Here is an 11,906-nt window from a genome sequence, read left to right as displayed (position 1 = left end):
TATGATTTGTTCAAAGGTAGTAAGCCTAGATTAAGTAGATTGGTGGCCACACCAAACTTAGATTTTTAGCTAGTCTTTAGCCCAATTACTTATCGTTAGCAAATGTATTCATCAAATTGCATCTTCAGAATAAAAGAAACAGAATGTAAGGGTCTCCTAACTACCAAAACTGATATTAAAATTCCTAATCCATTACCTACAATCTACTTCTAGAAAGCAAGAAAACATAAATTTTCAATTGAAACTTAAACTATCTAAATTGACAAATTTTAACTACTTCTAAGAAAGCATTAAATCAAAAGGATATAAAGTGTTGGGGTGCCTCCCAACCAACGCTTCTTTATCGTCACTAGCTTGACGTTATTCCTTTGTTAGCTGAGGTTATAGCTCACTCTCTTCTCATCCAGTGAGTCCCCTAGGTAATGCTTGAGTCTATGGCCATTCACAGTGAAGGTTCTTTGTGTTTTGTCTTCCATAAGCTCTACATGGCCATAAGGGAACACTTTGAGGATGGTGAAGGGTCTTGACCATCGAGACTTAAGCTTTCCAGGGAAGAACTTGAGTCTTGAATTGTACAACAGCACCTTTTGTCCTTCAGTGAACTCACTCCTTGCTATCTTCTGATCATGCCACCTTTTTGTGTTCTCTTTGTAGATCTTTACACTCTCATATGCTTTATTCCTAAACTCCTCCATCTCATTCAGTTGCATAAGCCTCCTTTCTCCAGCAGCTTGCTCATCAAAGTTCAACATTTTCAGAGCCCAGAATGCTCTATGTTCAAGCTCAACTAGTAAGTGACAAGCCTTACCAAACACCAATTGGTATGGAGACATCCCAATAGGTGTTTTGAAGACTGTCCTGTAGGCCCATAATGCATCATCCAGCTTCTTAGACCAATCCTTTCTTGAGCTTCCAACAGTTTTTTCAAGGATTCTTTTGAGCTCTCTATTTGAAATCTCTGCTTGCCCGTTGGTCTGTGGGTGGTATGGAGTTGCCACCTTGTTCTTGACTCCATACTTAGAGAGGAGTGCTTCAAGTTGCTTATTGCAGAAGTGTGTTCCTCCATCATTGATGAGAGCTCTAGGCACTCCAAATCTACTGAAGATATTCTTCCTCAAAAAGCTCATTACAACCTTGTTGTCATTTGTTAGAGTGGCTATGGCTTCTACCCACTTTGACACATAATCTACAGCCACCAATATATAACTGTTTGAGTATGAGGATGGGAAAGGTCCCATAAAATCAATTCCCACATGTCAAACAATTCTAGCTCCATTATGAACCTCTGCAACATCTCATTTCTCTTGGGTAGATTACCAACCCTTTGGCATTCATCACATCTTATCACCAAGTCCTTTGCATCTTTGAAAATGGTTGGCCAGTAGAACCTACATTGTAGCACCTTGGCTGCAGTTCTTTTCCCACTAAAATGGCCTCCATATGCAGATCCATGACATTGCCAAAGCACTTCTAGCCCTTCCTCATGGGAAATACACCTTCTCGAAATTCCATCAGCACACTTTTTGAACAAATAGGGCTCATCCTAGATGTAGTGTTTAGCATCTTTAACTAGCTTTTTCCTCATATGGTTGTTGATGTTAGTTGGTAGTTCCCCAATAGCCTTGAAGTTGGCTATGTCTGTGAAACAAGGGGCCTCTTGAATCATCATCAACTGCTCATCAGGAAAACTTTCATTCACTACAACTTGGTGTGCCCCATCTTCTTCTTATGGAATCCTTGATAGGTGGTTAGCCACCTTGTTTTTTGCTCCACTCCTATCTTTAATTTCAATGTCAAACTCTTGGAGTAGCAGAATCCATCTTATTAGTCTGGGCTTGGACTCTTGTTTGGTGAGCAAGTATTTGAGTGCTACATGATCAGTGAATACAATTACTTTAGGGCCAATAAGATATGATCTAAATTTATCAAAAGCAAAGACAATGGCAAGTAATTCCTTCTCAGTAGTGGTATAGTTCCTTTGATTCTCATTAAAAACCTTGCTAGCATAATAAATGACATGCACCGATTTGTCCTTCCTCTGTCCTAAAACAGCACCCACAGCAAAATCTGATGCATCCCACATCAACTTAAAAGGTAAATCCCAGCATGGTGGAGCTATAATAGGCGCAGAGGAGAGTTTACTCTTAAGTTCCTCAAAAGCTAGCATGCATTCATTATCAAAAACAAAAGGTACATTAGAGACAAGTAGGTTGCTCAAAAGTTTGGCAACCTTGGAGAAGTCTCTAATGAACCTCCTGTAGAAACCAGCATGTCCTAGAAAACTTCTAATTGCTTTGACATTGCAAGGTGCGGGTAATTTTTCAATCACCTCCACCTTAGCCTTGTCCACCTCTATGCCCCTTTTGGAGATCTTATCACCAAGAACTACCCATTCTGTAACCATGAAGTGGCATTTTTCCCAATTTAAAACAAGGTTGGTTTCTTGGCATCTCTTTAGCACCAAGGCTAAGTGGTGCAAGCAATTAGAATATGAGTTACCAAATACATAGAAGTCATCCATAAACACTTCAATAAATCTTTCAATCATGTCTGAAAATATGGAGAGCATGCACCTTTGGAATGTTGCAGGTGCATTGCACAATCCAAAGGGCATTCTCCTATAAGCAAAGATACCATATGAGCAAGTAAATGAAGTTTTCTCCTGGTCCTTGGGGTCTACAACTATTTGGTTGTAACCCGAATAACCGTCTAGGAAGCAATAGTATTCATGTCCGGCCAATCTTTCAAGCATCTGATCCATGAAGGGTAAGGGGAAGTGATCCTTCCTGGTGGCTTCATTAAGCTTCCTATAGTCAATGCACATGCGCCAGCCAGTCATTGTTGTTGTTGGTATCAGCTCATTCTTTTCATTTGGCACAACAGTGACCCCTCCTTTCTTTGGGACTACTTGCACATGGCTCACCCAAAGGCTGTCTGAGATGGGGTAAATCACCCCTGCTTGCCACAACTTCAACACTTCTTTTTGGACCACTTCATTCATGGTTGGATTCAGCCTTCTTTGTTGCTGTCTTGACGGTTTAGCATCCTCTTCAAGTAAGATCTTATGCATGCACATTGAAGGACTAATTCCTTTTAAGTCTGCAAGTGTCCAACCTATAACATCCTTGTATTGTTTCAGCACTTGGATAAGCTCCTCTTCTTGCTCCTTACTCAAGCTTGAATTGATGATCACTGGGTAAGTGTTGTTGTCACCCAAATATACATATTTCAAGCTTATTGGTAAGATCTTCAGCTCTAGTTTTGGTGCCTCCACTTCCTTGCTGTCTTTGGGGTTCAACATGATTGAGTTCTCCATGGTTCCTTGTGGTAGTTCTCCACTTGATGCTTGCTGCTCTAACTCAATAGTTCCTTCACATTGTTCTTCTTACAAAACTCCTTGAACTATCTGTTCTATGGTGTCCACCATCATGCATTCTCCTATGGATTCTTTGGGGTAACTCATTGCCTTAAAGACATTGAAGACCATTTTCTCTTCATGTAATCTCAAGACTAATTCCCCTTTTTGTACATCAATGATGGCTTCAGCAATAGCTAGGAATGGCCTTCCTAGGATGATTGATGTGTTAGCCTCTTCCTCCATATCCAGCACAACGAAGTCAGCTGGGAAAATGAACTCTTCCACCTTCACCAACAAGTCTTCCACTACCCCGTGTGGGAACTTGAATATTCTGTCAGCCAACTGGAGTGCAATTCTTGTTGGCTTGGCTTCTTCAATCTTCATCCTCTTCATCATGGATAGGGACATGAGATTGATGCTAGCTCCCAAGTCACACAAGGTCTTCTCAATGTTGATATCTCCTATGATGCAGGGGATTTGAAAACTCCCTGGGTCTTTCATTTTCTAGGGTAGCTTCTTTTGTATTATGGGACAACACTTCTCAGTTAGCACTATGGTCTCTTTTTCTCCCAAGTTTCTTTTTCTTGTCATGAGTTCCTTTAGAAATTTGGCATAGAGTGGCATTTGCTCCAATACCTCAGCAAATGGTATGTTGATTTGGAGCTTCTTGAAGATCTCTAAGAATCTAGAGAACTGGCCATCCTTCCCATCCTTCCTCAGCCTTTGTGGATATGGTGCCTTTGGCACATAAGGTTTCAAGACTGACTTTGGTTAGGATGGGGCAGGGATCTCCTCTTCTTCCTTGTTTTCAGGCTTTTCTGCAGCTCCTTTTTCTTGGTTGCTCTGGCTTGGGGTTGCTTCTTCTACAACTTTTCCACTTCTAAGTGTGTTGGCCTTGCATTCTCCTCTTGGGTTAGCCATGGTATCACTGTGAAATGCATATGTAGACATAGGAATTTTCTTGGATAGAATCCCCACTTGTGCTTCCAATTTTGAAATAGCTGCACCTTGATTCTTCACGTTTGATCTGTACTCTTCTTGGTTGGCATCTATCTCTTGTCAGCTTGTGTTTGTCTCTCCAAAAGAGTGGAAATAGCTCCTGTCAGTTGTGATGACAGTTGTGCTATTGCAGCCTCTACTATCCCAAAGTTGCTCTTGATCTCACATGGTTGCATGGTTGAGGTTGATGTGTCTTGATGGGGGTTGTTGTGTATTTGTTGAGTGGAATAATATGATGTATTTTGTACATTGTGGTAAGGTCTGTTATTGCTTGATTGATGGTTGGGGTTGTGATTGTGGTATTTATTGGCTTGGTATGGCTTGGTATGATCTTGATTGTGGCTTTGTTGGTTCCCCTACCCAAAATTTGTGTGGTTCTTCCAACCTGCGTTGTATGTCTTGGAGTTTGGATCATATGGTGGTCTAGAATTGTTCACATAGTTGGCCTTCTCCCATTCACATTCAACTTCTGGTGCATCTCCTTCTTGTTGGGAGGCTTGGGCTTGAATGGCTGAGACTTGATTATTCTCCATCTTCTTGGCCAAGGCTGCTAGTTGTGCAGTGATCAATTTGTTTTAGGCCAGCAGGGCATCCATTGAATTGAGCTCCATTACTCCTTTCTTTTGAGCTCTGTCTGAAGCATAGAAGTACTCATTCTCAACAACAGTCTCTATGACATCTATGGCTTCTTCAATGGTTTTCTTCTTGTTTAGTGAGCCTCCGGAAGAATGGTCCACTGCCTGCTTTGACTCATATGACAGCCCTTCATAGAAGATGTGTAGTTGCAGCCACTCATTGAACATATCCAGTGGACATTTCCTTATCAAATCTTTGAACCTCTCCCAGGCCTCATAAAGTGTTTCACCATCTTGCTGTCTGAAAGTTTGCACCTCAGCTCTTAGCTTGTTGAGTCTCTGTGGAGGATAAAATCTTGCTAGAAATTTGTTTACAACATCATCCCATGTGGTTAAGCTCTCCTTGGGAAATGCTTCCAACCACTTTGCTACCTTATCTCTGAGTGAGAAAGGGAACAAAAGTAGCTTGTAGGTGTCAGGGTGCACACCATTAGACTTTACAGTGTCACAAATCCTCAAGAATGTAGTGAGATGTTGGTTTGGGTCCTCCTGGGCTCCTCCTCCATATGAACAATTATTCTGGACAAGTGTGATGAGTTGAGGTTTCAACTCAAAGTTGTTAGCATGGATTGTTGGTTTGAGGATGCTGCTGCCATAGTTTCCTGGATTTGGGTTGATGTAGGAGCCTAAGACTCTCCTCTCTTGCCCAACATGATTTCCAGCATCTCCTCCAACATTGTCTTGCACTTCGTCATCCATGGTGGTTCTCAGATCTTCCTCCACTAGTTCCTCTCCAACTATGCCTTTGCCTCTTGCTTCCCTCCTTAATCTAAGGAAGGTCCTCTCAGGTTCACTATCAAAAGAGGATGAAGTTTCTCCCCTTCTACCTGTCATGCATTCAACAAACAGCAAGTAGAGGACAAGTGAAAGAATCACTATAGTTAAGGTTAGTGGTTAACTTGGTTGATGCAATTAATCAAACATATGAATAGCTAGAATAATCAAAGTAGAAACAAAGAAAACAGAGTGGACAGAAAAATAAAGAGCTAAAAAGAAAATAACAAGGGAATAAAAAAATGCTTAATCTAGCTCTCGAATCAATTTAATCATTGTCAAATTCAAACCAATCCCCGGCAACGGTGCCATAAAACATGATGAGATGAATTCACTCCCCATATAAAAAAATGGTGAATACGTTCTTTTGGCAAGCGCACCAAAATTATCGTCAAGTAATAACCCACAGTGGAGTGGGATCGTATCCACAAAGATTGGTAGATTTGAGGAATTTTAATCAATTGGTGAATTAGTCAAGCTAAGAAAAATAAATTGTGATTGCAGATTTGTAAATGTGCAGAAATATAAATGACTTAAAAGTAAAGGAAAGCAGTAAATGGCAGAATTGGAAATGGCAAGAAGGTAAAGAGCAGAAACTTAAATGACTTAATTGTAAATGGGAATGGGGAATTGCAGAATGTAAAGAAAGCTATAAAGAAAGTGGAAGATAAGAATCAGGAGATGTTGTCTCTTTGGATTAAATCCAGCTCATATCCTCTTCAATCATGCAACTCATTGACCTCTTGAAAATCATGATTGATTGAGCCCCAATCCCTTGATGACTAAATCTCTCAGATCTTGATCAATAGCCAATTCCTTCGTCTAATTGCTCATGAAGAGAGATATGCTTGGTCCCTGATTATACCACATATCATCATAGGTCCAAGTAGAGGGAGGATTTTATGTCACCATATCCAAACACCAAAACCCAGATCCTACTCAAGTGTGAGAAGGGATTTCTAGCATGATTTCATATTTCCTTTTCCAAGGTTCCCAGGTGATTGAACACTAGCATGGAGAACGAAATTCCTTCTAGTAAATCAAAGAGAAGATGAAGAGAAGAAGAAATTCACTATCATTAATCCATCAAGTACAACAGAGCTCCCTCTCTCAATGAGAGGGAATTTAGCTACTCATAGCTCAAGAGAAAAAAGTAAGAGATGGAAAAGTGAATCTAACTATGCTTCAAATAATACCTCAACTGCTTAACCCCCTTTTTCAGTACTTTTAGGGGTATTTATACTACTCCTAGCACTAGCAACTAAAGAAAATACAAAAGTGAACAGGAAATTACATTTTGGAGGGAAAAGAAACTCAATAAACGTGATCTCACAACTAGCGTGTGGTTGGCGCTTCAGTGGCATGCCACGCCTTGCTCTGATTCTGGCTTTGTGTGCCACGCCCAACTCTCAAGTGGCACGCCCTCCTTCATTAGCATCCCTGGTGTGCCACGCCTTTGAACCCAAGTGGCACGCCCAGGGTCTTTTGATCACTTGTGTTAGCCTGGCGTGCCACGCTTTTGAGCCCAAGTGGCACGCTGGTGCACGAAATTGTGTATGCCAATATTAATGGACTATTTCTCACAGCTTCGCACAACTAACCAGCAAGTGTACTGGGTCTTCCAAGTAATACCTTACGTGAGTAAGGGTCAATCCCATAGAGATTGTTGGTTTAAAGCAATCTATGGTTATCTTGTAAGTCTTAGTCAGGAAATCAATTATAATTATCAGTATGAATTGCGGAGAATAAAAGAGCATGGATTAAATACTTGTTCTGCAGTAATGGAGAATATGCTGGAGTTTTGGAGATGCTTTGTCTTCTGAATCTCTGCTTTCTCCCTGTCTTCTTCTTCACACACGCAAGGTTCCTCCTATGGCAAGCTGTGTGTTGGTGGGTCACCGTTGTCAATGGCTACCATCCGTCCTCTCAGTGAAAAAGGTCCAGGTGCGCTGTCACCGCACGGCTAATCATCTGTCGGTTCCCACTCATGCTGGAATAGGATCCATTGATCCTTTTGCGTCTGTCACTACGCCCAGCCCTTGTGAGTTTGAAGCTCGTCACAGTCATTCAATCCCCGAATCCTACTCGAAATACCACAGACAAGGTTTAGACTTTCCGGATTCTCAAGAATGCTGCCAATGGATTCTAGCTTATACCACGAAGATTCTGATTAAGGAATCCAAGAGATATTCATTCAATCGAAGGTAGAACGGATGTGGTTGTGAAGCACGCGTTCATAGGTTGAGGATGATGATGAGTGTCATGGATCATCACATTCATCATATTGAAGTGCGAATAAACATCTTAGATAGAAACAAGCGTGTTTGAATAGAAAACAGAAATAGTTGCATTAATTCATCGGATCACAGCAGAGCTCCTCACCCCCAACAATGGAGTTCAGAGACTCATTCCGTCAAAGAGTACAAAATTCAGATCTAAAATGTTATGAGGTGCGAAAATAGACCTCTAAAAGTTGTTTAAATACTAAACTAGTAACCTAGGTTTACAGAAAATGAATAAACTATGATAGATGGTGCAGAAATCCACTTCTGGGGCCCACTTGGTGTGTGCTGGGGCTGAGACTTAAGCTTCTCACGTGCATAGGCTATTTCTGGAGTTAAACGCCAGGTTGTAACCTATTTCTACCGTTCAACTCCCATTTGTAACCTGTTTCTGGCGTTTGACGCCAGACTGCAACATGGAACTGGCGTTGAACGCCAGTTTACGTCATCTATCCTTGAGAAAAGTATAGACTATTATATATTGATGGAAAGCCCTGGATGTCTACTTTCCAACGCAATTGAGAGAGCGCCATTTGGAATTCTGTAACTCCAGAAAATCTACTTTGAGTGCAGGGAGGTCAGAATCCAACAGCATCAGCAGTCCTTTTTCAGCCTGAATCAGATTTTTGCTCAGCTCCCTCAATTTCAACCAGAAAATATCTGAAATTACAAAAAATCACACAAACTCATAATAAAGTCCAGAATTATGATTTTTATTTAAAAACTAATAGAAATATAATAAAAAACTAACTAAATTACACTGAAAACATACTAAAAACAATGCCAAAAAGCGTATAAATTATCCGCTCATCACAACACCAAACTTAAATTGTTGCTTGTCCCCAAGCAACTAAAAACAAAGTAGGATAAAAAGAAGAGAATATACAATGAATTCCAAAAACATCTATGAAGATTAGTCTTAATTAGATGAGCGGGTCTATTAGCTTTTTGCCTCTTGAATAGTTTTGGCATCTCACTTTATCCATTGAGGTTCAGAATGATTGGCATCTATAGGAACTCAGAATTTAGATAGTGTTATTGATTCTCCTAGTTTAGTATGTTGATTCTTGAACACAGCTACTTTATGAGTCTTGGCCGTGGCCCTAAGCACTCTGTTTTCCAGTGTTACCACCGGATACATACATGCCACAGACACATAACTGGGTGAACCTTTTCAGATTGTGACTCAGCTTTGCTAAAGTCCCCAATTAGAGGTGTCCAGGATTCTTAAGCACACTTTGTTTTTGCTTTGGACCTTAACTTTAACCGCTCAGTCTCAAGTTTTCACTTGACACCTTCACGCCACAAGCACATGGTTAGGGACAGCTTGGTTTAGCCGCTTAGGCCAGGATTTTATTCCTTTAGGCCCTCCTATCCACTGATGCTCAAAGCCTTGGATCCTTTTTATTTACCCTTGCCTTTTAGTTTTAAGGGTTATTGGCTTTTTGCTCTTGCCTTTTGGTTTAAAGAGCTTTTGGCTTTTTCTGCTTGCGTTTTCTTTTTCTAATTTTTTTTCGCATATATTTTTTTTTTGCAAGCTTTTGTATTCACTGCTTTTTCTTGCTTCAAGAATCATATTTATGATTTTTCAGATTATCAAATAACATGTCTCCTGTTCATCATTCTTTCAAGAGCCAACATATTTAACATTCATAAACAGCAACTTCAAAAGACATATGCACTGTTCAAGCATTCATTCAGAAAACAAAAAGTGTTGCCACTACATCAAAATAATTAAACTATTTTAAAATTCGGAAATTTATGTACTTCTTTTTCTTTTTCAGAAAGCATTTTTCATTTAAGAAAGGTGATGGATTCATAGGACATTGATATCTTTAAGACATAGACACTTAGATACTAGTGATCATATAGTAAAGACACAAATATAAATAAAACATAAAGCATAATAAATGAAAAATAGGAAAATAAGAACAAGGAGATTAAGGAACGGGTCCACCGTAGTGAGGGTGGCGTCTTCCTCTTCTTGAAAAACCAATGGTGCTCTTGAGCTCCTCTGTGTCTCTTCCTTGTCTTTGTTGCTCCTAATAGTTTTGTGGAAGGAAGTGCATCCCTTGAGGCATTAGTGGTTATGGAAAAACAAAAAAAAGCAATGCTTTTTCCACACCAAACTTAGAAGGTTTGCTCGTCCCCGAGCAATAGAAGAGAGAAAGTAGTAGAAGAAGAAGAAAATGGAGGAGATGGGGGAAGAAGATGTATTCGGCCAAGTGGAAGAAGAGAGGGTTGTGTTGTGTGAAAATGAAGAAGGAAAGGTAGAAATCCTGTGGGGTCCACAGATCCTGAGGGGATCCACAGATCTTGAGGGGATCCTGTGGGTCCACAGATCAAGTGGGGTCAAGGACTTAACATCCCTGCTCCAATTAGGCGTGTAAAATGCCCTTGGTGTGCAATCCTGGCGTTCAACGCCAGGCTGCTGCCTGTTTCTGGTGTTAAACGCCCAAATGTAGCTTGTTTCTGGCATTTAACGCCAGGTAGATGCTTGTTTCTGGCATTAAACGCCAGCTTGGTGCCTGTTTCTGGCGTTAAATGCCAGACAGATGCTTGTTTCTGGTGTTTAAACGCTTGGATGCTGAAATCAAAGGCTATATGAAAGGGGCAACATCTCATACAAAGGCATTAGGTAGAATTAGCTTAGGGAGCCAACTTAGACTAGAAAAATACATATAGTAGGAGTAGGAGTAGTGTAGTTTAGTTTTCTTTATTTTCTCTCCTAGGGTTTTCAATTCCATCTCCATTGTAGCATTTTATAGTTGATTTTGGCTTTGAATTTTTGCTATATCATTGTAAGTATTTCTTTCATCTTTTCTTTTGTTGCACTATTTTGTCCTACACTTTCCTCTATTTGAAGTTATTTTTATAGTTTTGAATTTTGAGTTCTTGTTAATGAATTTGATGTTTGATACTTATTTTATGTTTGTTTGAGTTGCTTATGTTGATTTTGAGCATTTGTGGTTCATAGCTTTCCTTAATTTACCAATTTTGCCATGTTTTATGTTTATGCCCATTATGTGCTTGATGAAATGCCAATTTTGATTATGAGGTAATTTTCACCCCTTGGCTTGGGAGAAATGAGTGTATGGATTACTAAAGGCATAATGTCCAACATTTAGTGATAATTCTTGGGTTGTTAATTGTTCTTGTTCCCACTAATGCTAATTTGTTGCTAAGATAATTAGCAAGCAAGCTAGGATTTGTGGGTTCAGAACACTTATGCTCATTTAACTTACTCTCCGATGTGAGGGTTGACTTAGTGAGATTAATCCATCATAATTATCATAGTTGTGGTTATGGTAAGGAAGGGATTCCATAACTCATCCCAAGTCAAGGTTTCATTTATGTTTTGAACCACTTTTTCATCCCTTTATAGCATTACTTGTTTATATTACATACATAGTCCTTTATTCCTTTATTAGTTTATTAATTACAATTTTGTCTTGTTTTTTTTATCTCTTTATTTGTTTGCTTCCTTATCATTGAAAACCCTTTTGATCTTCTCAACCAATTTTATGCACTTGTTGTCACTAGTTCCTAGGGAGAACGACCCGGAAGTCTAAATACTCTCGGTTAATTTCATTTGAATTGTGACAATGTCTTGGATTAAATTTTGATTAGGATCAATTGTTGGTTCGGAGCTATACTTACAACGAAAATATATTTTGTGAAAAATCCAAAACCATATTTGGTCTTCTATCAATCATGCGTGAGCATCTTGTACCTATTTTTCCTTGGTTTTCTAGTCATTTTAGGTATAGTTTATTAAGTTTTATTATATTTTAGTGTTAAAATCCTATTTGGATGCTACTTTGAGTTGTTTTAGTGTTTTTATGATTTCAAGTAAAA

At 39.6% G+C, this 11,906-nt stretch overlaps 1 protein-coding gene and 1 pseudogene across 1 annotated transcript; one reads left to right on the top strand and one right to left on the bottom strand.

Moving 5' to 3' along the window:
- Window positions 1–371: 371 nt before the first annotated feature.
- Window positions 372–752, bottom strand: LOC148546064 (uncharacterized). The gene has a single exon (XM_088499129.1). The coding sequence runs from the start codon at window positions 750–752 to the stop codon at window positions 372–374; it is 381 nt and encodes a 126-aa protein (XP_088355255.1).
- Window positions 753–5,160: 4,408 nt separating this feature from the next.
- On the top strand, window positions 5,161–5,262 carry LOC148546063 (small nucleolar RNA R71; annotated as a pseudogene).
- Window positions 5,263–11,906: the final 6,644 nt, after the last annotated feature.

This window comes from Arachis ipaensis, chromosome B9 (genome assembly GCF_059453495.1).
Source record: "Arachis ipaensis isolate K30076 ecotype BB chromosome B9, ASM5945349v1, whole genome shotgun sequence".
Lineage (NCBI taxonomy): Eukaryota > Viridiplantae > Streptophyta > Magnoliopsida > Fabales > Fabaceae > Arachis > Arachis ipaensis.
This window is presented reverse-complemented; position numbering and strand designations above follow the sequence as displayed.